The 27,020-nt window shown below is 38.5% G+C and overlaps 1 protein-coding gene across 3 annotated transcripts in view; it reads left to right on the top strand.

Moving 5' to 3' along the window:
* Positions 1-27,020, top strand: part of SVEP1 (sushi, von Willebrand factor type A, EGF and pentraxin domain containing 1) — a 179,526-nt gene that overhangs the window by 39,340 nt on the left and 113,166 nt on the right. For all 3 annotated transcript variants that reach the window (XM_047700074.1, XM_047700073.1, XM_047700075.1), the window contains exons 4-6: positions 14,685-14,843; positions 15,657-15,836; positions 24,217-24,396. In XM_047700074.1, the coding sequence (XP_047556030.1) occupies positions 14,685-14,843; positions 15,657-15,836; positions 24,217-24,396 (519 nt within the window). The remainder of the gene's footprint in view (positions 1-14,684; positions 14,844-15,656; positions 15,837-24,216; positions 24,397-27,020) is intronic.

Here is a 27,020-nt window from a genome sequence, read left to right as displayed (position 1 = left end):
TGCAAATGATCTATTAGCTGACTGTTCCCTTAAGTCCTTTTCCAATTTTATTGAAATTGAAGAATTGAAATACTTTTGACTTGCAAAAGGACTTATTACCCAATCATTATAATCATTATAATCATTCATTTTTTTCACAAGTTTCTCGGAAGTCCCCCAAAGAAACTTTGCTAGGACACGTTAAAAGACTACCCATTACTATTTCACATGGAAGTGCTTTGTTTAATCTAATCATATCTGGGAAAATCAAAGCAATACAAATTTTAATAAACCTTTAGCAGTCCAGTAACTTCTGATAAAATTATTTTATCTTAGAATGTGCATTAATATATCCTTACCAAAATCTTGGAGCTATAGATTCAGCTTATTTTTCTATGGACAAATATCTACATATAACCTATTTGTGAAAATATTTCACACAATTAAATCTATTTTCCAAATCAGACTTATTTTCTGAGATAAAAAGCCTCGATAAGCTAATGCAGATTCTGGTGGCCAACATATTATTTTAGATTTCCACAGTTGGCAAATAAGGCAGAGAGCCTGCTCTTGAGTTTCTCAGCTGGATAGAATATGTAGCTGCCACCTTCAGTATTTCCCGTGGAGATTGTCTCCCTTGCTTTGCCCTCATTAGACTCCTCTGAAGAAGTGACATACTCTTTGACACTAGTCAGGAAGTTGAAAAGAAAAGGTGATAAATGAACAACACCTTTGTTCCCACTCTCCCAGCCTACAATATTTCTGAATTCAGAACATCCCAGAAATGAACCAAAATACTCCATTTCCAATGTTGGGAAATACAGAATGATATTTAACTTAAGTATGTGTAAAACAAGGAACATTTCTTAGAGGACTTGCTTATTGTACCTTAATTAAAGGAAGGTCTCCAGGTGTCAAGATTTTGAGTCGTGGTGGAGCTTTGCTGCCTTAGGACAGTGTACCCTAGTAAGACTTAGAAGACTTAGAAAAACACACATTTCTTTTGAAAAATGAATGAAGAGCAGTTGCAAAAAGTGCTCTAGATGCTTTCTCTGGTACATCACCTTAGGTAAGAGTCCCTGGCAATGCCGAGGTTCTGAAAATTGTTTCTCAAAATGATTCATGACGCAACCACACAGCTCTTGCAAAGTTTTTGTCTACTTAGGTTCCTCATTTGCAGCAGAGGAAACAGTGTTCAAGAATTTAAGGTTTCCCTAATGTCACTCAACTGTAAAGACATTAGCACGCAGACCTGGCTCTCTTGGATCCCAGTACTCGTGCTGCCTCTGAGCCATGATACTGCCCACAGTCCATCCATTAACACTCATTGCACGGTCATTATCCATCAAAGAAATGATCCAGAAATATGTTGCTGCTCTTTCCGGGTTATATTTAATGTGAACTGTTGGTTCTGAGTTGTAGTTTAGCATCCCATATGTTTGGTTCTGTGGGGTCTGTACAAGGTTTGGTGCGTACTAAATGTTAGATGACTAGCCAGTGTGAGCAATTTGAGAATGATGGCCCAAGCTACAGAAAACCAAACTCAGGGAAATTATGATATGCCATGTAGTATGCTAAATGCTGGTGGTCGTAAGATTGATATATCTTATCATATATATATATGCACATGTGTATATGTATGTATGTATAGTCATTGATTGCAGTTATTGGCATGAATTCTATTCATGAATCCTAGTTCTGTCACTTACTGTGTTTTTCTGGGCAAGTTCTTTGACCTCTGTGGACCTCAGTTTTCTAGTCTATACATTGGGCTTAATAATAGCAGGATGGTCATAAAAATAAAACAAGTTAATGTGTGCAGAAAGTTTGCTAGGATGCTTGGCTTATAGTAAGTGCCTGATTAATTTAAATTATTAGACTCTCTACCTGTGTGGTTCTCAATAGGGAGCGATTTTGCTCCCCATGGGATTTTTGGCAATGTCTGGAGACAATATTAGTTGTCACAGCTGGAAGGAGCTCCTGTCATCTAGTGGCTAGGGGCCAGGGACGCTGCTGAATATCCTACAGTACACTAAACGGTCACCAGCAAGTTCCAAATGCCCATAGTACTGAGCTTGAGAAACCATGTTCTGTAGGGACAAACTGAGTTCATGCTTTAGCATAAGATCAAAAAAGCATTACTATATCTCTTTGTAAAGTTTTAGAGGGAATATCAAAGCCATGTGATTCTACTAGGGTTAAGTTATCTCTTAATTATGATCACTGAAGCATCTTCTGCTCCGGCTGCTACAGATTGCTGTGGCTCCTCCTCCACTTCACTGCCTTTCATGGTTCCGTGCCTTGTCACCTTTGCCTAGAATATTCCACATCTTGTCTGTCCATTTCTTGCCAGTACTTCAGGATTCCCAACAAATTCACTTTTCTTATGAAACTTTCCCTTTTATCCCTTCTTCCGTGGATTCGTTGCTGTAAGTGAGTTAGAGCTAAAGTCTTTGGTTTTCTTCAGTATCTTCTTTCTGTTAAAACACCATACAGTATGATCATTTTGGGTAAGTTTTTCTTCTTAAATACTCTGTGAATCCCTTTAGGGCAGGATTACATCCATGTCTCTTTCTTTTTTAATAGCCTCTGAGACATGGCACAGGGACTTGGAGTAAACATTAGTAAACTTGGAGTGAAGAATGAATGAGTAAAGAGATAATAAAGCACACTGCATGTTCAGATACTAGAACACAGCATATGGAAACTCTGCTTGGTTCCCAACTTCCTGGGAATTTTCCATTCCTTTTTTGGAGAAGTGAAGGTGAACAAGTCTACTGACCCTGAGAAACACTGGCTTAGAATCAAAGCGGGCCATCTGGAAGGCTGAGTTCAACATAGGAAGTGGCTAATAACACATTTTATCGCTTTCATGTTATCTAATTATTGACATTATTTTCCAAACCTACTCATAAAACTGTGTCACTGGTGTGCTCCTACATGTGTGTGTGTGTGTGTGCGTGCATGCGTGCATGTGTGTGTGTGTGTAAAGCTATTTGTATGTATTGATGATTGATGGTTTGGAAAAGGATTTTAATGCATATAACAGTGCAAGATATAGTATGCCAGGATATTGTGTATTTTTACGATTAAAGCAGTCACTTAACCAGGATATTGTGGATTTTTACCATTTAAGCAATCATTTAACAAATACATAAAGCAAACCATTATTACTGCATGTAGCATAATGTTAGTAGTTAGGAAAATTTCTCTTAAAACTTGAAATTTAGAAATTTTGTTGGGCACCTGGGTGGCTCAGTCATTAAGCTTCTGCCTTGGGCTCAGGTCATGATCCCGGGGTTCTGGGATCAAGCCCCACATTGGGCTCCCTGCTCATGGGAAGCCTGCTTCTCTCTCTCCCACTGCCTCTACTTCTGTTCCCTCTATAGCTGTGTCTCTCTCTGTCAAATGAATAAATAAAATCTTAAAAAAAATTTTGTCAAAATATGGAAGCAGATATATGAAAATATGGACCATGAAACAAGTGATAAGAAAAAAATTAATCAAATGCACTTTATATGTGAAATACTGCAAACAACTATAAACATTAATAAAGCAAGTTTATTGTTTTACCATCAATATTTAATATTTTAAACAAAAAGAATTGTTTTACTGTTGTATACATTATTATTCTTAACCTAGAAAATACAGAGAAATAAATTGGAAATCACTAGAATTAATAGATTTATAATGTAACAAGAGAAATACTTCAAAATCAATAAATTTTTATGCAGGAACATTAAGTTTAAAAAATCTTATGACATCCCATTCACAGTAATAAAAAATATAAATATATATTTCCTAAGAATAATTTGAAAGAGAATTGTGTGACCCTCATGAGGAACTATAAAATTTCATTGAAACTGATATGCAAATAAGAAGGTCAGCCCTGGCCACCAGCCAACCACACCTGTGTGGTGACCTTAGGTACTCCACACTCCAAAATCCATTTTCTCCATCTTGGATATTTTCGGATGCACCTTGAAATTTTGCTTCTTTGCCTTTTGCTCTTGATTTTTTGTCACATTTTTTTCCTTTTGAGATAATTGTAGTGTTACATGTAGTTTTAAGAAATAATACAGAATGATCCCCTATATCATTTTCCTAGATCCTCCCAGTGATAACATCTTGCAAAATTATCATGTAATATCACGCTGCACATATTGACATGGATGCAATCAAGATGGAAACCACAAGGATTCATAATGTGCTCTTTTAGAACCCAGACACTGCCCTTCTGCTCCTAGTTGCCCTCACTTTGACTCTTGCAAATTCTAATCTGTTCTCCATTTCTATAATTTTGTCATCTCAAGAATGTTATGTAATCATTCCCTCAGCAGAAAAAGAGGGATGAGGAGCATTGCCTTATTCCTGCCGAGTGAGCATAGCTATCTATGTCCCTCATTTTGCCCCCACTGACACTGATATGTGTATGTGAGGGGGATCCTCGTTACTGCTGGATGTGGATGGAATTTTTGGCTCTAGGAAGGTTTCCTTATTGCTCCTTGCATGACCTCCCAGACACTACAAAGAGGAGACCTCTTTGCTGCTTGGTGGTGATGAAAGTTCTGACTCTCCATGGGCCAGCTCTGACACCATTCCACAGGGGGTGAGAGAAGACCCCTTGCTACTTCCCAGTTTAAGTGTGGAAGTGAGACACAACCCTCACCACTGTCACCTCCCTTTGCGTGGAAGATCCACCTCTCTACTTGGCCGTCTCTGATACCACTCTGGCAGGGGTATTGAGGTGCCTTGCTAGAGTTTTGCAAGAGAAAAAATCTAGACTTCCCACTTGGTCTCTGTGTGGTATGGCTACATTGGGCCACAGTTTTTCTGTGGTGTTTGACTGGACTAGAGGAGTTGACTGGTTCTTGTCCTAACTGCCATTTCTTCATCCTTTGGCCAGAGAGAGCAGTATTTTGTTGTTTTGGAGTTTTTGTCCATTCCCATTGGTGTTTTAGATGGCTAACTACTCTGGCCCCAAGTCTGGAATGTGTGAGGAAAAAGGAAGCCCAAGGAATTCACTACCCTGTTGGGCTTTGGTTCTTAAGATCCCTAGCTAGTCTGCCTTTTTATTAGTGTCATTTTATGTTTATTTTATATATAATATTCAGGGGTTTTAGTTGTATTTACCAGGAAGACTAAGAAAAAGTACATCTACTCCATCTTCTCAGAAACAGATTCTTCTACTTTTTGTGTCATCATGTCTTCTCTGGTGACAGATTTTTCCATGTTGGGTTTATCCATTCAACAGTGGTATTGCTTTCTGTCTGTTAACTTAACTAGGCGTACCTTTTGTGGAAGCAGTGATGTCTCTTTTTCTCACATCTTATGCCCAATGATAACTTTTATTTCTATTGAAACCAAAAGTAAAATGGAAAAAAAATAACTAATGACCAATAAATAAAGGATAACAGTTTTAGAAAAAGTTATGAAATTTTGATTTTTTGCAAGTAGGCAAAAAAAAAATCATTCATCATAACTCAAAGTTCTGAAATGATCCTTACATATAGGGAAAAATGGGAGTGGTAGAATCAACATGTGTTTGAGAATGAAATGTTATTGTCCTTCAAAATAATCCTCCAGAAGTCACCCAGAGTGATCTTGTCACATACCTTAACTTGAGCATTTTCCCTGTTCTCACTGTTTTAAGGATAAACTCCTAGCTTTTGAATGTGGCTTATCCAGTCTTCGTGGTTTTGGCACCCACTTACTTTTCTAGCCTCACCCGTCTGTACTCCAGCCAGAGTGAATGCTTGTGTTTTCAAGCATGCTCTCTCCTGCCTCTGGGCCCCTCAACATGTGTTGGTCCCTCTGTTTTGAATGCCGTCCCCCTATGCGTACACTTCTCACTTCTGTGCATGGTTCTGGTCTCACTCTGAAATCACTTTGACTGACTGCTTCATGTCTAGGTAATGTCTCTCTTATGCGTTCTCACATAACATGGTACTCTGCCCCTTTTAATCATCTCTATAAGACTACAATGTCTGTCAGGGTACAGGTGGAACTCTGTCTTATTCTCTATCCCCAGTATCCTGTTACCTGTCATATCCTTCTCATCCCTGCAGAAGGTTGTGAAATTTTAATGTTACAACTAGTTGGTTACAAACATAATCACCCATGGTATCGTAATGGAAAAACCAGTTCTTTAATTGGTTATATAACGTAGAGAAGGGCAGACAGTGTCAGAGCCAGTAGTAATTACCAGAATTCTCTTCCAAGGATTCTCACTTGATCCTTTGCACCACACCCTACATTAATGGGTGAAATGGGAGAAAGGTGGTGACATGGTGAAATTTAATGTGTTGAAAGCATTGCAGTGGCCAGAGTGAAATACTTAGAATTTTATTTACATATGGATTATTCAGAAAACAATCCAAACATTTTAATGTGGGAAGATGGAAGGAAAACATTGCTAGATGAGTGGACTACTTCGAAGTGCAGTAGACAAGACCACACAGATATCAGAATGAATGCCAGGTGGAACAGCTCATTCTAAATGGGGGTTTATGGAAACTACAGGAGGAAGTCATTTAACTCTATCCATTGACTCTTTTAATTATTGAGTATCTTTCAGGTATTTTGGAAGATATGATTATTGCCCAGTACTTGCTTTAAAGTAGCTTATTATGAAATGGAGCCATCTAATAACTATTCAGAAGTCAGAATGTGTGTCATGAACAAAGCATTATGGTTAATCCAGTTCTAAGTAACTGAAGTTAAATGAAAATTAAAATGATCCAACATATATGTTATACAAAATGCTGTAGCTTTTCTAAAAATATTTACTTTTGGTTATGGAGGTGATGGGATTGCACTGGGTATGAATGACAGGATTTGAATGACAGTTATAAATAGGAGATACCACTGTGCAGAACAGAATGTCCTGTGATGGATATTAGCAGTAGCTTGTATGGATGTGTGAATGGGCTAAATCTATGAACATAATGGCATTCTGGGCCAGAAAGTTTGGGAGTAGGAACTAGATTGTACTAGGACTTGAATTTCAGGCTGCAGAGATGGCCTTTGGTTAACTGCTAACTGCAGGCCTTTGGAGATTTCTGAGCAGGAAAGTGGCGTGATTGATTGAAGCTATGTTAGAGGGATATTAATTTGGAATCTGTGAACAGAAATCACCAAATGTGGAGTAACCTAGAAGAAGAGTTATACATATGGAGGTTACAGAATCAATCAAGTCATAAAATAATAAGGTCCTAGATTAGTGTAACAACAGTGGGCATGGAAAACATCACATATCCACATTTCCAAACTCCCAAAGACCTTAAAGTCTTACTGAAGTGAGGTAGAGACGATGAGGGAGGGAGAATATCGAAGGCAAGTATGGCCTAAGACTTGACTCATAACTTAACACTCCTTGTAAGACCGCAGGGAAATGAATTTGACAACAAACACCAAACCATACTCAGAATTTTTCTGCCTTTCTTACTGCCAAGGTTGTTCTTAGATCCAAAGTGTGCAATTTCTCTCTTTCCTTAGGACGGACTAATTTTCAGCAGTTATGCATTAGTACAGTTGTAAACATGGTTAAGATACTGGATTGGTGAATAGCTACTGCCCCAAGTCTCTTGAATGTTCCCGTACTGATCTGAGCCCTTTTCCAGGCTCGCTGGCATCTGTCCCATCGCCCAGCACCTGTAGAGGTAATACCTAGCAGACGAGTGGGCCTGTAGAATTCTGCCTCATCTTATAGCTGATGTCTGTTGTTATTGATCAACAATCATGCCATTCTGAGTTGTAATATTTTGAATAGTTCTCTTACCATGGATGGAGTTTTCTCCCAGAAGGTTCTCAAGTTCTTCAAGCAATAGACCTATACATGTCTGAATCTCAGGGACAGATCCACACTAGGTTCAAGCTGAGCTCTGTTGCACTGAAACGCATAGAATTTCACATTTAAGTAATTGATTAATTGGTTATTTTATTTTATTTTATTTTATTTTTACTTTTACAAGAGAACACATCTGCATCTTTATTTATTCACTTTTCATTAAGTTTAAATCCTTGAGGAGTACAACATCACATGGATTCTGTGGCCAATGCCCTCAGCAAGGAGGTTGCTTTGGAATTTGTCACGAACCATGCCACTGTTTCCATGAGCACAAGTTACTTTTCCCCAGATTACTCTGGGTTTTTTGTTTTGTTTTGTTTTTGTTTTCCATCAGGAGTCACTGTGTTGTTCTTTGTTTCATACATAGAAGCGCATCTCTTGCCTAGATAGAATTAAGGTTCATCTCAAGCATAAACACCTTCAATTTTTAAGGAGAGCTGTACGTTCCCTCTGGTTCCAGAAACCCCATTTGTAGCCAGCAAAAATGGCCTTGGACCATGACCTTCCAGACATTTTTGTCATTTTTAGGAGTCCTATTTGCAGCAGGCCTCCACAGGCTCCAAAATGTCCTGATTAACTGGTAATTTTAAAAACTATTAATACCCAGTGTTAGTGAGGTTACAATAAGATACATACTTTTAGTCCAAATAATGGAAATATAAAGTAATTTGGCAATAGGCTAATGAGTTTGAAAAGTTAATGTTATTTTGCTTAAGAAAAAAATTCAATGGATAAAAGAAATAAGGGAACAGGGAAAGTTGTTTATAATTATAAAAAACTGGAATCCCCTTCCCAATGTGGTTTATCTTACGGTAAATTTTATTTTCTTTTTTATACGATTCTGAATTATTGGCTATTTGAGAAAGAATAAACAAGGTTAAAGATAATGTTAAAATCTCCAGTGGCCTCTCCTAAAAGTACTTGCCCACAAAATTTTTGTTGTAAAAGTTAGGATGATCTCACATTTCTTATCCAGACAGTAAACACCTTAGAACAATTAAGAACATGGAGTTTTCAACAAAAAAGGCTTTGCCTAAGTATTCTGTACTTAGCCAGGTTGTCTGTCTGTCTGTCTGTCTCTCTCTGACATATGTTAATTCTTAGCAATATAATAATTTCTTTGCTGATGCATTCTCTTTCAGATAGGGTCTCTAGGATTTTATCTTTTGGTTTTTGATAGACTTGTCCTGATCCATCAGTAATCTCCTTTCCAATCTGAGCAGACGCTTCTCTTTGCAGCATGGCATCCTACAGCCAGTGGTCCATTTGCTGAGCTGGCACCGCTCAGTTGCTCAAATTCACAATTTTGTCCAAATACACTGTCCTTCAGCCAAACAAGCTAACCGATCGCCGGAAGATTGACAGGATGCTAATTCATTTACCACAGATTCAGCTGTGCAGGATCCAAGGCATTTAAAAAGCCTCCTTATCTAATTCATGAATGAACACGGAAAGGATCTTGACTGTCTCGTAGAAGCAAATTTCCTGGTATGCATGCCCATGTGCTTGTCTTGTCATTGTGAAAATACTAGCTCTGTGTCTGGGAAACCTGGTTCTCTTCTAGGGCAGTGAATCCCTGTGCTCAAAATCCTAGCACAACTATTTGTAGGGACAGATTCCTTGTTCAGATCAAATCCCTAATGCTGAGAAGGGACCTGATGTTGTAAGAATAAAGAATCTTTCTCTGAGGGCCCGGGCACTTGCTTGGTGCCCTTCCTACATGGAACAGAAGCTAGGGCTTTTGAGTCGCATGACTCTTGAATGGCATGGTAATCTACCCAAATGGGCACCCTTAGAATTGCGTAGTAAAAAGCCTGAATGCAGCGCAAACAGCAACCTTACTCCTGTAGCCTTCAGAGGAATTTATTAACCTTTAAAGATGAATTATGCAAGGAAAAAAGGCTCTTAATACTTACCAAATTTTAAAAAATCAAACTTAGGTTATGTATATGAAGGAATTATATCAAGTGTTTGTTACTCTGTTTGTTATTTATATTAGCTAAAATAGTCACCTAACAAATTAATATTTAGTGGGTAAGACGGATTAGAGAGAATGGAGGCTTCTTTGTATTTTCCAATTTCCAAACTAGGTTTGATGCTTTCATTTATTTCAGTCAAAGAATTGCACTGTCAGCTGAAGAAAAATCTAACATTAGCACATCATGAGAGCTTCAGGAATCACACTTCCAGTAATAGTAGCTGATAACCGCCAAGATGTTTCTGAAAAGAGAAAGTGCTTATTTTACCAACAACTAAAAGAGCAATTAAGAAATAATATTTGGGACATTTCCAGGAAGGAACCATTTCATATTGAAAGAAAAGAACATACCCCGTCCCTTTACCATCACTTATGAAACTTGCTCAAACCACAGTTTTGTTTCGTCTTTTCAACTTTTGCTTGGTTTTAGATGAGGAATTCTCCCCCTGGGGTATCAAAGAAGTTGATTACACCTCTCCCACTAGAATTGTGCAATGCCTTTAAATAGTTCTCCTGAAGTCTGTTTTCCATTATCATTATGAATTTCACAATACATTTCCAAATGTACTTTTGGATATTTTTATCCAAAACACTGTTCTCCAGTGTTGTCAGCTCTCAATTATTCAAACCATTTTGGAGGGTAATATTGTTAAGATGACTTCCTTTTTATGTAATATTTTAAAAATAAATCATAAAATCTGTAAACAGAATCTGACTGCTCATATGGAAGTTTCCTTTAACTTACTTTCTAGTATTATTCTATTTATGGAAACATCAAATGTTAGCATTGAAATGGTTGTAGTCCTCATTAGTTGTAACTTGTCCATTTTGTAGGAAGAGAAAAGAAAGTCGCTTGCCAGTGACCGCAAAGCTCGTCAGTAGAAGAGCCAAGGTTGCGACTCGGTTGTCTTGACCCCAAGTGCAGTGTCCTTTCCCTTCACCCAGTTGTTATTCTCTCTGACTTTAGTCCTCCCTCCACATTAAACCCACCGCCCCCTTCCAACACAGCTTGTTTTTCCTTGCCCTCCTTTGATTGAGTGACTGTTGGTCAGGAAATGGGATGGCTAATGACTAGGTCATATCATTGGAAGACTCTCGGAACAGGCAAGAGCAGGTTGCCCCCTGAGAGAGAGAGAGACAGGTACATGTGTTCCATTCAGTGGGACATGTGCCAGAGCAGAGGTAAGGGTAATGTACTCCAGGGGCTCAGAAATGTAGCCACCAAAATCTGAAAAAGTTGGAGGAGCTTTGGAGAATGAATTAGCCTTGAAGGATACTGGAGGTTCACTCAGACAAAGGAAAGCACGTGCAAAGGCAGAAGCTAAGTGGAAGAAAGAGAGGTAATATCTACCAAGCACTACAGCATCAACCAGGCCTCTAGGAAGGAAGTATAATTATCTCTTTTACTGTCGAGAAAGTTAAGATTAGCTGGGGACCTTATTCTGAAATTTACTGAACACTAACTACATGTCAGATAGTGTTGCTTTACTCACATTATTTCAGTTAATCTGAAAAATAAAATTTATAATGGAGGTACTGCTCATATTACACACAAAGGAGCCATGTCTCAGAGAAACGAAGTCGTTGTTCAAACTCCCAAGTCCAGTACATTGATGGGGGCGGGGTGGGGGGAGCCTAGTGCAAAACTAGGCTGTCCTTGATTCTGAAGCAGGTTCTAACCAGAATATGGAATTCACGGGTCCTTTATAGCAGGCATACAGGAAGGTTGCAGACGGAGCAAAGATGTCCTTATATGGCAGAGTGAAGAGAGTGGGCCTCATCCTTCTGGTATAGTTTTTAAGTAGAAAGTTATTTGATCGGATTTATATTTTAGGAAGATGTTGAGGCAGCAACATTCATGGTGGAATGGAGTAGAGTTGGAGGCTGAGGAACCAGTAAAGGACTTTGTAAGAACCTGGATGAGAGATCATAGGTCCAGATCTAAGACAGGGCAATGCTGATGGAGGGAGGAGGAGAAATGCAGAGGATTTTTAAGGAATAAAATCCAAACAGCATGGTTTTCATTTGGATTTTTGTAAGAGAGAGGGAGAAAGAGGAATCAAAATGATCTCTGAGGTGAGAGAACCAGTAATGGTGACATGAAATATAACATCTGTGACAATGAATTTCTTTTGCATGTCATTTTAATTTACTTTTAATTGTTTTTGCACAATACCTATTCAGCGTAGCAAAACTAGAAAATGGAGATCAACAAAAATGAACCTGAAAGTCTCATAATTCTATCATGCATATACAGCCTTAAAGATCATTTCCTTGAAGTCTTATATATGTATTTTTTAGCCAAAAAGGATCACATAATACATAATGATGTTTGAGACATGCTTTTTTTTTTTCACTCAACTACATAATTTGGATGATTTTCTGTGTTAAGAATTGTATTTTTATGGCTAATATTCCACCGGATGATGTGTCATAAGAATTTAACAAACTCCCCATCTCTTGGCATTTGTGTTATAGCCAGTGCTGAGTGTGTAATGATAAACAACAATTATACATACATATTTACTAACCTTTACTTGGGACAACTTCTTAGAAGTGAAATGCTTTGCTAAAAGGAAAGCTCCTTTTGGGGCTTTTGATGTCTACCCTCCGGTTGTCCTAGAGGAAGAGAACCTGTTTGCTTACCTGCTTACTGGCAATCAGCGGTATTAACATGCTTTAAAAATTCTGCCAAATTAGGGGCGCCTGGGTGGCTTAGTGGGTTAAAGCCTCTGCCTTCAGCTCAGGTCATGATCCCAGGGTCCTGGGATTGAGCCCCAATCAGGCTCTCTGCTCCAAGGGGAACCTGCTTCCTCCTCTCTCTCTGCCTGTCTCTCTGCCTGCTTGTGATCTCTGTCTGTCAAATAAATAAATAAAATCTTTAAAAAAAAATTCTGCCAAATTAAAAAGTAGCTATCACTTTGCATTTCTTTATCATGAGTGAGGTTAAACTGTTTATTCTGTGACTATTGGTTATTTTCATTTTTTCTGTAGGAAATTTCTAGTTCTCATTCTTTGTCAACTTTTTTATTGGAGTATTCATTTCTTTTTCATGCTTTGGAAAAAGCTCTTTATGTATCTGATTTTTATTTCTCCTTAAGGTAATAATAATATAAATTTTAAAAAATATTTAGAGTATCTTTGTACATCCACTTATTTTTACCTGTGAGTCGGCTTATTTTAGGTGTGTATCTTATCAACAGGATTAAATTAACCCATGGTTATTATTTATTATAGATGATATCTTTGGGTTTCTTATATTAGTTTATGATTTTTAAAAAGGTTTTCTTTATTTACTTGAGAGAGAGAATGCCTGAGTGAACAAAGTGGGCAGAGGGAGAGGGGGAAGCAGGCTCCCCACTGAGCAGGGAGCCTGATTCGGGGCTTGATCCCAGGACCCTGGAATCATGACCTGAGCTGAAGGCAGAAGCTTAACCAACTGAGCCACCCACATGCCCCAGTTTATGCTGTTTTGTTTTTCATTCTTTCTGCTATTTCTTTTATTTTCCCAATGTTTTTCTATCTTCGTTCTTTGGGATTTTTTCTTCTTCCACTGATTTGGAGGTTACATATTCTTTTTCTAGTCATAGTTATTTGTGTTTTTTTTAATGTACAAATGTGACCCTCAGTTTTTCTTTCATTTTTATCATATTGATGTATATAAAAAGAAATGAGAACTTTCCCTTGTTCTCTTCCCATTCACCTCCCAATTTTTTTATATTGTGCAAAGCTTATTTTCTTCTTTCGATCACGTCTTTCTTTTTACGAAGGAAACTTACTTGATTTTTTTTCATTTTTGCAATTTTAGAAAGATGTATAGCAATATACTATATGTCCTCCTAGTTTCTTAAGCTCAAGCAGTTTATTAAAAACCATTTCTTCCCATACTTGAGTTTTTAATTTTGATTTCTTTTCAGTCAGTAAAATGCATCTTTATTTCCAGGAGCCATCCATATCCTTCAATGGCTTTCTTTCTTTTTTTTAAGATTTTATTTATTTGACAGAGAGAGACACAGCAAGAGAGGGAACACAAGCAAGGGGAGTGGGAGAGGGAGAAGCTGAGCAGGGAGCCCTAGGCAGGCCTCAATCCCAGGACCCTGGGATCATGCCCTGAGCCCGAGGCAGACGCTTAACAACTGAGCCACCCAGCCACCCCTTCAATGGCTTTCTCTTCCTCATATTTACCAATAGCTTGCCCAGATACAGGATTTAGGGTTCATAATAATTCTTCCACATACCTATGTATCTTACTTCCATTCTTTCTCCTGCCATTTATTTTTGCACAGGAGAAATGAAATATTAATCTGATTTTCCCATTTATAAATATTTTGGTTTTCTTTCCTAGATGATTGCTTTTCCTTTATCCTGGGTGTCAAATCACTTTTTATTAATTTTGCCTAAACTTGATGAGTTGTTTTTTTTTTTTTTTTTTTTGCCAAATCTTCAAGTAAGGAATATATTTTTGCATTACTATCACAACTAGTACTTTTCCTAGGTCTACTCAGTTCTGTTGTTCTGGAATTTTATGGCTTCTTTTTACTGTCTCAAAAGACAAGTTTAATTTTGTTGTTACAATTTGTATTTTCTTCTCCATCTGTGTGTTTATCTTAATCATTTTCTCCTACAGCTGCTAACTTCTGTTTAAAGGAGACCACACTGTCTTGCATCTTCTTGAGGATCTGCGCAAATATTTACTGAACTTTTGCTAGAAGTACTCAACAATATGAATAATTCAATGATAATTAAGTATTTAATACTGTGATACTTTAATGCAATGTTCTCTTTCTGCTGAAGTATTTTTCCTGCCTGCTTAGTCTCAAAAATGCTGTTAACTATCAATTCATGTATCATTAATTCATATGAAATGGACTTCCCCAGCTTGCCCATCTGGGACATACAAACCAGAAGGTTCTCCAGGAGGAATCGGCACTTGCCTTCCATGTCCTGATGAAAATCATACTTCTCCACCTGGAAGTACATCTCCGGAAGACTGTGTCTGCAAGGAGGGATATCGGGCGTCTGGCCAGACCTGTGAAGGTAAGTCTCCCACATCTGGCAGATAGGAAATATAAAAGCTGATCTCTTTGAGAGGAATGATGCTGATGTTTCCATCTAATTCATTTTAAGTGATCTTTAATATTCATTTCTCTAATCTTAGGAGAATTTCTCTGTTTTTATTAAGTAGCATTTCTTATCATTGCACACATCTGTAATCTTGCTCCAGAGAAACTGGATCCAAGACCCTAGGAGTGATAGAACCATAAAACCAGAAAGATTTAGTACTTGAAAAAGATCTCATATGAACTTAAAAGCCAAAAATCTAACAACAGTTTGGTAACAAATGAGCTGGTTTTGGCTCTGGTGATATTTAAATCCATTTAAAGAGAATATTTTTGTGATATGGTATCTTGATAGTATTCATATCAAAAGTTAAATTGATTTAATTAACCTGTAACATGTACAAGAGGCTGTGGAATCTGTAGCAGATGTACTTTGTTGGACTTATTCCTTGTTTCATGCCACCTTAATTAAGAAGGAAAATAAATAATGACATACGAATATCAAGAACTAGAAAATCTCATATCCACATAGATAACAAAATAAAACATTTTAAAGCTTAAAAAAGACTCTTTAGTCTGTTTAAAAAGTTTAATTGGAAGTAAATACATACCTAATAGGAGTGAGATGTAAGGGTTCTTCCAAATATGAACTTAGAAATTGAAATGCAGTAAATAGAAATGATGTGGGTAATTTCACTGTGTGTCTAAAGTGTCCTCTTAAACAAACAAAGAAAAGGAGACTGCTTCAAAGGCTTATTTTGCTTTTTTATTTTCTTTCTGTAAATGTTAGTTGTCCACTGCCCTGCCCTGAGGCCTCCTGAAAACGGTTACTTTATCCAGAACACTTGTAACAACCACTTCAATGCAGCCTGTGGGGTCCGATGTCACCCTGGATTTGACCTCGTGGGAAGCAGCATCCTCTTGTGTCTACCCAGTGGTTTGTGGTCTGGTTCAGAGAGCTCCTGCAGAGGTATGCAAACTGCCGGTTCACATTGTTTATTGATTGCCTTGCTTGATTTCCTTGACTTAAATTTTAATGGACCAGTGAAGTTCTTTGTTTCTTTTAATTTCATAGACCACAGACCACAGAAAGAAAAGATTATAGGACATCTGAAATCAGAACTACCAAGTTCAATTGACCACATCATCATAAACTATCCCCTTTATGTTTCTTTTATGAACAAGCAAAAAGCAAAGAAAGGCCCTTCCTGGGAAGGAAATGTACAGGTTATCCAAACCTCAGATTTTAAGCAGCCAAGGCAGGGTGCCAAGGAGAGTTTTGGAATGCTTGGAATGGGGGCTTTGATGACTAATGTCATTGGAGGACTGGGAACCACACCACGGTCCCGCAACAGGATTGGTGAGCTGAATTGTATGTCTCCAGCCGTTTCTCGGATTAGACAGTCTGCTATAGAAAGTGGGAATTTGCTAAAATGAGATCCCAAAGAGCCTAGTCAGCCCAACAGAAACAGGGACATATGGTACCTCAAGTAGAACCTAAGGCTCTCACATCGAAAAAAGAGAAAAAACAGATGGAACAGTACGTTAGTTTACCTTCACTCTTGCCATCTCTAAGATCTCTTTTCCTACTTCTTAGAACTATTGCATACTCAAAACTTCCTAAGGTTTCTTTCTTTTTTTTAAATGAGTCCAGTTTTTTTTTTTAAATATTTATTTGAGAGAGAATGAGAGAGAGCAAGTGGGGGAAGAGGCAGAGGGAGAGAATTTCAAGCAGACTCCCTGCTGAGTGCAGAGCCCAATGCTGGGCTTGATCTCATGACCTGAGATCATGACCTGAGCTGAAACCAAGAGTTAGACACCCAACTGACTGAGCCACCCAGGTTTCACAAGTAGGGTTGGGAGAGAGAGGTATCTAAGAAAAGAGGGGAGTGAGCCGAAGGACTTGAGAATCTCTTCCCATCAAGCTTCTGAATACAGTATTTATCCCCTGCTTAGAGTTTCCAGATGAAACACAGAACACCCACTGAGATGCAGGTTTTAGATACACAACAATTTTTAGTATAACTAAGTCCCATATAAGGCGTGGGACTTACTTATACTAAAAATGAGGTTTTGATTTTCTAAAACTCAAATTTACCTGGATCTCCTTATTTGTTTGTTTGTCTTGCTAAAATATGGCAATCTCACCCCCACCGCATCCCTCAGGCATCTTTTGGTACTACACTTTGGGATTTGATTTCTCCAGGATCCCACATAGCTCCCTGGAGTATGGTGAGGAGTTTCCTCTTGGCTCTTGTACCCATAAGGGAAGGCGACCCACTCAGGCTCTGAGGTGATATGTGAGCCCAGGAGCCCACCACTGTGGTGATCAGCTGCCGACACTGAACCCATCCATTTATATGAATCTGCTTAACTTAGGTCCCAACCCATATCCTTCTCTGTATCTACAAAAAAAGAAGAAATCAGCAAAATTATACAAGGGGGACCTGAAAGAAAAGGGGAACAAATGGAATCACAGTGCTAAATAAGGCCAGGATGCCAAGAAATGGGAGAAATCTGAAAACAAAAGGATTTCTGGAGGGAAAAAAAAATAAAAAGGTTACAAACACAATGACTGGACATAAAGCCAAATTAATAAGTCAGGAAACCAACTCAAGAAACTTCTAAAAGTAGAGCAGAATTTCAAAGATTAAAAAAATGTGAAGGAATAAAGTGAATGAGAATCATCCCAGGCAATAGACTCTTCTCAGATTAGGAATCCAGAGAGAGAATGGAGTGAAGGAGGGTATATCCTCAAGCTGAAATCTTGAAAATACACACAACTAACATCTTTGATATTCAGCTTAACATCACTTAATGAGTGCTAGAAAAAGAATTATTGCAAACAGATCCATGTCTGGAAGTAATCTTAGTGAAATATCTGAATGCCCTGGAAGAATGGAAAATTGTCTCCATTTCACACTTAGAAATAAATAACACTACCTACAAAGGAAAGAGGATCAGACTTGAGCCTCTTATTAGCCGTTGTAGATATGAGAAGATGAGAGTTATGTTGCCAGGATTCTGAGAGAAAAGAATCAGACCCTAGATTTCCAAACTCAGACAAGCTACTTACTGTTCATGTGGGAAGGCCAAGGAAAGACATTTTCAGTCCTGCAGTCTCCAATGGTAAAAACCCACATGCCATTACCAAAAAAGTGAATCATAGAAAGCCACTTAGATATATTCCTGTAGATATGTCTTATCTCTACCCCTTCCTCTACATACTTCATGGCGGAGGGTGGAAAGTATTAAATTTTAACTCTCCACTTACTGGACTTCCAAAGAAGAGTGAGAGAAGCAAGTAGACAACCCCTTTAGGATAAGTTCCGACCCCAGCCTCTTTACCTTCCGTAGTCCATACCCTGAGCCTCAGATCCTGCACTAAATCCATAAGAAATGTCCTCTCAGCCATGCTTTTACAGGTTGTTTCCACAGCTCTGAGTGTCTGATAGGCCTGCCTTTGCTCTTGGTCCCTACATACAAACCCTCTGCTGTCATCAAACTTCTCGGCCTGGGTGGGATGACCTCTGACTTCTGTATGCATGTCCACCAATCTGTTCTCCCCTGATTAGAGGCCTTGTGCTATGTGTGTGTTGGGGTCAGTCAGGGAAGCTTGGTCACCCTGAGTGTCACAGGATAAGGGATTTATTTTATGAATCAGACCTTACACAATTTTGGAAGAACTGGCAAACTGAAGATCTAGAAGAGAAGTTGGAGCATCAGAGGTATTACTACCAACTCAGCCTGTGAGGCCAAGCCGAATGTGTTAGGAGGTCTAAGAGAAGCTTGTGTAAGCCCACCCCATGGCTCCACAGCCAAGAACCTGGCAGTGATCTTGGAGCCTTCTTAGGTCAACAGAGTTCGCAGTTGGGACTTGGAATGGAGGCGAGCAAAGACAAGCTGGAACCTATGGGACTTGTCTACATTTGTCCATCACTGAGTCTGGCTGCAGTGACCACTGCTTCCCTTACTGCTTTCTAAAATCCAGGACAGGTTCATCTTTTGACTAACCCTAACCTGGCATACAGTAAGGGGATTCTGACAGCCTATTTCTCAGCTTAACCAATGTTTTATAATACAACCAACACACTTAACTTTTATTAATCAACTGGTCTATCACCATTGCTCGACTGTTAGTTTTTTATGAGCACAGAATGTATCTTTTCCTGTCAATTCTTGGTTATACCTCTAGTGAATGATCAAGAATGTGAATTTGGCAAATACACATATTGACACATGCACTGATAAGTAGGTGTGTCAGTGGTCTGCCTGTGTCGCTTTTCATTATGCATTTTCATTTTAAAAAAACATTCCTGTTCTTATTTATGCAATTTCAGTTGATATTCCAATATAAATAAAATAATTTTAATCAAAAGACAGATGAAATGGGATCATGGCTCTAACTAAAATCCATTCGTTTCATCCCCAAAGCTGCTTCCTAACTTACCAGTGTACAGAGCTGTCCCAAATGAAGATACTTAATCCCTTCCTCTAGCTCATCTTTAGTGAATTTAGTTACTTGAGATATTGTTCTTTGAAAATATTCTGTATTTCTTTAATTCTAAAACATTTCCCCCCCACATTTTAACATCTCTAAAAACTAAGATGCACCTTAAAATCAGGGGTATTAAGTCTTTTCACAGATAATATTGTTTCTTTATTAGTGGCACATAAAATAATGGTGTGCCTCATAACTGGAGCATCTGGGATTCGGTGAAATATGGCAGCTGCATGGGTATTCACTTCGGTCTCAGGGCGGGTAACATGGAGAAAACAGTGTTTTAGGATCTAATTTAAATCTAATTGTAGGAACAGTACCATTTTAGTTATGTTATCTTTTTCTTGAAAATCTTTCCAAAACTGAAACAGAAATGAAAGATCAGTGTAAGATATAAAGACTTTTATAAATTTCATGTTGCATTGTTAATGTCTTATAGTGTTGAATAATAATAGGCTTGAGTCTTATTCCTCCTTTGTATTCATCATAAAGCATTTATACTCTTTTTAAAATTTTATCTGAATTACACACTTATTTCTAAACTTGTAAGGATTTTTTTATGGTTTCCTAATGATGACTCACTAAACCACAACATCATAGAAAATTACATTTTGTGATAGAATTTTTCCTGAGAAAATGCTCCAAACAACAATGAGAATACTACATTTAACATCAGATTTATTTTATTTTCAGTATAGATACTATTACAATTTGGAGATTGGCAGGAACTGCTTAACTGGGGAGAAAATCCAATTAGCCTTTAAAATAAGAACCAGAGCAGTTCTCACATTGTCTACCACTTACTAGACCGTTTTCTTGAAGGAATAAATTGCTATTTTCTAAAAAGACCAAACAAATATTTAAGGATTGCTTTAACATGGAGGTACATCAAGAAACATTTATTGTGAGTTTTTCAGCTTGTTGAAATAAAAAAAAATTTTTAACTGAAACTAATAAATAAGCATGTTTCTATTAAAAACATTCTTGGTTGAAAAGGAATATAAGATGTTTAACCACTAAATAGGAATTCTTGCATATGCTTTGTTTCCCAGAGGAGCAATGAAAGTTTATTAAAACCAGCATTTGAGAAACAATGTAATTTGTATGTGCATGAAACACCAACTCTAATTTACTGTCAGTACTCTTGAGAGATGTTGCAAATCCATTTCGTCTTGAGTTGGAAAGCTGGAGTGATTTTGGTAGCTTATTACATCTAAAAGTAGTTGTTTATGATTTTCCAGATCCTATATATTTTGATCATAGGCATTTATCTGTTCACCTTTTTAATCCAGCGGTCACTTGGCATTCTGCCACATATGGTGGACACACTCAAGGAAAGTCAAAAATGTGGAAGGCAAATCACTTCTGTGAACCTGATACGCTCAACAATGATTTTACTTATATGATGGACACATTCAATAAAAATCTAGATGTGGAAGGCAAAATACGTCTACTCATCTGTCATCAGTAGTTGACTTTGGTCCAAATCATCCCAGGGATGGAAAGGCTAAGGCTTGTGGTTTAATCTTTAATTTGAGTCTTGAATTTTCTCTAAGAATAATCAATCCTAAATATGTATATTTAATGCACCCAATATTTATGCTCTGCTGACTAATATCATTTGAATGGATTCCTTCAGAATAGATCCTGCCAGACAGTGACTTAAGCAGAATATGCACTGAACAATTTTCCTAACTTCCTTTCCTCTTATTATAAAGTTAAGCTTTCATCATAAATATATTCTTGATATGAGAAATTCACAAATACAGAAATGTAGAAGAAAAAAATATCATACCCAGAGTCCCCCCAAATTCTTGAGTCCCAAATTATTTTGTTCAAAAATATCTAGAAATTGCCATGTTTTCTTCTGGCCTTTAGTGTTACATAAGTGTTATTGTTGATAATAGAACTTTGTTCTTTTGCAGAGGTTATTTGTGTGTGTGTGTGTGTGTGTGTGTTTGCTATGCCTGATGCTTATAGGATTAAATCTGTGAGCAAATGAATATATGTGAACATCCTTTCACATATACTTTTTTCCTCTCCGTATCTCTGTTTATGACAGGGATGTACATAACCTCTGACTGAAAGGGTAAATCTCCACGAGGCTCTGCGGCCTCCCTCCCCCCACCTTTCTTCCCTATTCCCCTGTTCCTCCTTTACCTTCCCCTCCCCATTTTTCAGCTTCCCCTCCCTTCTCTGCACTGTCCTTCCCACTACTCCTTTCCCTTTTCTCCACTCCCCTCCTCCTCTTCTACCTACCTTCCCTTTGCCTTCTCTTCCCTTTCTTCTCCTCTTTTCTTATTCTCCCACTTCCTTTCTCCTTTACTCTTTCCGTCCTTCCTCCGATTGGAAATCCTGAACAGAGTGAGTTCAAACTAGAACTGGAGGAAAAGAGGTGTAGAAAGAGTAACTCTTTAGAGATAATTTTCTCTACAGAACATGTGAAAGATTGGAGATCCCAGGAGGGTGTAGAAATTGATGGAGTAGAAGGAGTGACCCAAGGAAGTGAGTGACCCAAGAAGATAGGAGGTTGTTGTCAGACAGTGGGTTGCTTAGGCTGATGATAGCAAGGCCTAGGGGATAAGGCAATGGAAGGGAGGCTGACGTAGGGTGAAGGATATGTTTATTGGAGGAGAGGAGGTAACGAATATAACTCCCGGATACTGGAATGATCTTCTACATAGAATATATGAAATCACCAATGTGTGTGTGTATGTGTGTGTGAGAGAAAGAGACAGAGAGAAACAGAGAAAGAAAGAGAGAGAATAAATCTTAAAAGAATAAGCGGCTCAGAGGTCAGCAGGGAAGTGGGGGGAAAGAAAAGATGTTGAGTATTTACTATGACATTTTGTGGGAACTGCAGTGTTTTAGAAAGAAAAGAGGAAGGGAGACACAAAAATCTGGGAAGTCCCAAGGAGCAAAGAGGACACTTCTCTCACCTGCAGGCCTTGGTGTACAGACGGTGAGATTTTGATTAGGATAAGAATGTGAAAGAAAAGTTGGCAAGTGAAGGTTAGGATAGGAGAGGATTTATTGAAGACCCATCATGTATTCCAGAGGGCAGGTGCAAGACTGTGAATTAGATTTGGGTTAGAACTACATGGGGGTGACCCGGGTAGATGAGGGTTAACTTTGGAGCCTTGGGCATCCCAAGAGAGTGTCAGAAACAGGAATATAGGATTGTCATGGTGTTAATTGAGATAGAACCTAAGACAATTTATGGGATTTGGGTGGGCTGGGCAGTGAGGATGATCTTGCTGGGACCGCTTAGAGCACAGATGCTTCTTGGGGACCTGCAGAGGTAGACAGTCTGAGTGTCCTCTTGGACCTTCTGTGTTGTAGTATTGAGGCTGAGGAGTTAGAATTAGCAGTACTAGGAAAATGCATGTTTCTCTAGATACCCTGTGGCACTTCTACTGCTGGGGATGAGACTGACTGGGGCACAGGGGCATTTCCAGGATCAAGGGTTTAGTAAATATGCCTGGCTGCTCTCTCATGGTAGTTTTGAAGCTGATAGATAAAGGAATCGTGTCCCCAGTGGTACCAGCTCACTTCTCAGACCAGGGAAATGTGATCCTAGGCCACAAGCTCTACCTCTGAGCAGGGTTGGAGCACATACAAATCACGTGAGCTGACAGAAGGGAGAGATCTTTCCCTAGGAAATTAGCAAAAGAAAAATGAATGGCTACTGGGCACAGGCAATTGGGAATTATGTACAGCTACTGGTATCAAAGATCCAAGTAGTACAGTCCTAAACCAATTAAGAGTTTTTTTTTTCTCTCATCTAAAAGTAGAAGAGAAGCAGGTAATCCTAACCTGGTGTGATAGCTCCATTGTCATCAGAGACCCAGGCTTCTTTAATTTTTTTGCTCTACCATCTTAGGGCATGATAGTTATCCTATAGGAGTATTCTCTACTTACACTGTGATATGCTAGGGTACTATCCCTCATGTCCATAGTTTAGGACTAAGAAGGAAGAGGAGAGGAAGGCAAAAAGCACTCTCAAGTGAAAGAGTCTCCATTCAAAACTTTTCCAGACATCCCATACAACTTCAGCTCACAGCTCATTGCCTCTCATTTGTTGCACTGGTAGTGGGCAATTGTTACCTTCTAGCTGTGTGTATTCTATGCTGAATAAAACTGGGAAGAATGTTACTGGGTAGGCAACTGGCTGTCTTTGCCACAGCAGCAAAAATGCACAAATAAAACTATCTTAGTGCGTAAGTCAAAATTTAGCATCGTGAGCTAGATTTGCAATCAGTGTCTTGGGAGAAAGGGATGAAAAAGCTAAAAGGGCCAGTGTTATGATCAGAGAGTAGGATACTCTCTTTAAGATTGCAGAGGCTGGGCAGCTTTGTGGAGACTGGGACCATTAAGAGGCCCAGGATATACCCATATATGCATGAGACCTGAGAATGGTTTAATCATGAACCTGAATCCCTGTCCTGGCACAGACTCCTTGTAGCCTTTGGATTCATTCATACAATCCTTGTTGGATTGTAGCCTGGAAAATCACAGCCAAGGCCTAGCCAAGGTTGCAGAGACCTCCCATTGTCAGCCACCTCCAATCTACAGATGTCAGCATCCATCTAGGATGAGACTCCTTAGATAGCTTAAGTGTCCCACCTGTGGGCAGGGGCCAAGCACAGTGATTTTGCTTGGGCAGAGCATCTGATGAAACACATTCTTTTAAGGGTCCCACACTAGCTCAGAACCTAATGGTGCGTTATTTACTATTTGCCATCTCAAGAAAAGGTATGTTCTTGCTTTCAATGTGTAGGCATTATTAAACTTACAATTTTTGTGTTTATTTAGTAAAATGTGACCTAGTTATTTTCATTTTATATAGTACGAACATGCCCTCATCTCCGCCAGCCCAAACATGGCCACATCAGCTGTTCCACTGGGGAAATGTCCTACAAGACAGTGTGTTTGGTTACCTGTGATGAAGGGTACACACTAGAAGGAAGTGCTAAGCTTACATGCCAAGCGAACACCCAGTGGGATGGCCTAGAACCCCGGTGTATGGGTAAGTCCTTGAAGGCAGGGTGCCTCTGGTGATTATTTCTCTGGCTCTAGGATTTTCCTCTTTTCTGTGAAAACCTGGAACTAAAATTGATTCCTAATGAATATAATGGCTACACCTCCATATACAGGTGCACAGAGACACAGGTATGTAAACGAATACACCGTTTTATTCCTCTCCACTGGTAAAAGGACTTCTACTCCAGGTTCCCATTTTCCAAGTCACTGAAGTTTACAGCTTCAAATAGTGATTTTTTTTTTTTAAACTGGGGCCAATTTGGATGGAGTTTGTAAACAGCATGCGCTGTGATCCCATGCTTTGCTAAATACCATTACTTTCACCTTGTTGATGAAAAGACAAGATTATGAACCAGTGGATCTTGGCATAGACCGTAACATTCTGTTTCATCAGAAGATTTTTTTGCCTTGTCCTTCATGAAGAGTTGTGACATTTCACTACTGAAATTGGGTCCAGAATGAATAAATTCAGGAGCTTTTCCAGTCTGCTGCTCCTTATACACTGTACATACAAATAACAGTGGTAATAATAATGATGATGATGAGAGGGTCACTGCCATTTAGTGAATCCTTATTGTATGTCACATACAGGATACCTAGGAGTGTGGCAGGTGTATAATTAAATTGATGTAGAAGTGTTGGAGTTCAGAGCCGACAGCCAAGGAAGAATTCTTACGAAGTCTTCAGTGCTACAAGGTGGTTTTATTAAAGCACAGGGATAAGACCCGTGGGCAGAAAGAGCTGCGCTGGGGTTATGAGGGGTGACTGATCATGTACTTTGAATTTGGGAGGGGGTTAGGGAAAGCACAGGTCTCCCAGGTATTTTGGAAACAAGGTTTCTAGGAATCTGATGGGACTAGCTATTGTTAGGAAAGGTGATTTATTACTGTTTAATAAAAACTCAGTCATGGGACCCTTCAGATGTGTATCGGGGGCCGTATGCTTGGAGGATGATTGCTAACATATATCTTGGGGGGTAGAGATAAAGGGAGTTTCCAAAGGAACTTTTATATATTAAAGTAGACTCACAGGATCCTGGGGTTCAGGCTAAGAATGTCTTTTGCCCTTAGCAAAGTATCAGTGCCAGGGCAGCTGAGTTCCTAAAGGAATGTTAACACTCCTAACACTGCGCCTTTCAAGGACTTGTCAGTAGGATGTAGGCAGTGAGGAAATTTAATTTTTCCTTTTGCCTTTGTTTCCCAAATCAAAGTAACCAACATCTTAAAAAAGGAAAAAGAAGATCTATATGTAGGAAATGAGATATGCCAAGACCCGAGATGGGAAACTAGATATTAATTTATAATATCAGTTTCATTTCATATCAGTATCGTTTATAATGTCAGTTTCTTCCAAATTAATTTACAGGTTTGTTCTAGTATTATCTGGTATTGGATCCATGGTTGATAATAGAGGAAGGTATCACCAGGAAGGCCGTTGAGCTTCCAGGGTCTGGGGGGATTCATTTAACAGTCCAAGAATTGATCCTCACTGTGCAAGCTTAGAAAAACTATTATCATACTGGGAAGAGATTAATCTCTCCTGGATAGGAGAATGAAATTTACTCTGAAACAAAAATTCAGTTCATTAGCAATGACATACCTACTGGTACCAATACTCTAAGACTCAGGCCCAACAAACATGGTATTTCCCTGTAGGCGAATCTACAAGAACACCCAAATCAGGAACACATTTAGTTTGCATAAGACCAAAACAAAGGGAGTTCGCTTCTTCAGATATTCCACAGAATTAAGGAAGGGTGATGGATCTATCACTATAAAAAAGGTGGCTTTTACAATGGGACAGTAAATCTCAATAAACCTCTTTAGTTGGGATATTGTCTCCTTAGGCTAGATTTTCTATGTAAATACAAATGTTTACTCCTGAGAATAACCTCTTTCCCTGGTTCCATGACTGTCCACCTCCTCTGCTGAGGGACCCAGTCTTTCACTAACAATAGTAATGCCTCCAATAAGGTGTTCTGTTCTCAGTTCTTCTTAAGATTGTTGTGCTCATCTCTCTAATGATTTAAAACATATGCACATCTCGGTGGATTTGTGTAACTATCAAAGAAAATTGCATCTCTCTTTACATTTTATTGGGGAACAACTTGCTATAATCCCCAAATTCTGACAACCACTGTAATTACTGTGAAGATTCTGATTTTAAAAAATTGATAGAAGAATAGACAGGTACAAAAGAGAAAAATTTTGAACATGAAGTAAAATGAGAGAGAACTTATTCTCACCACCATAAGACAGATTGTGAACCCACAGTACTTAAAAAATAGGACACGATTTGTACAAGGATGCACAGAACAATGGAGCTACACATGACTAAATATGGTGCAGAAATGAACGTTTGTTTATAGAAGAGTATAACACTCAGTAAAGGAAATTCCAGAAATCAATGGGGGAAAAAGCTTATGTAAAAATTAATTTTGACTCCACTACATACATACAAAAAAATCACTAAATGAAGTTGATTAATTAAATCAGGCAAGTTAAGGAGTGAAATATAAGAAAAGATGCGGATTTTTATGCAGGAGAACTTTCGAGAATAAAAAGACAATCTGAGTTTTTAATGGAGAAGAATTTCCTAAGAGTAAAAGAA

This window comes from Lutra lutra, chromosome 13 (genome assembly GCF_902655055.1).
Source record: "Lutra lutra chromosome 13, mLutLut1.2, whole genome shotgun sequence".
Classification (NCBI taxonomy): domain Eukaryota; kingdom Metazoa; phylum Chordata; class Mammalia; order Carnivora; family Mustelidae; genus Lutra; species Lutra lutra.
Note: the sequence above shows the minus strand (reverse complement) of the source record. Positions and strands in the feature narration are given on the sequence as shown.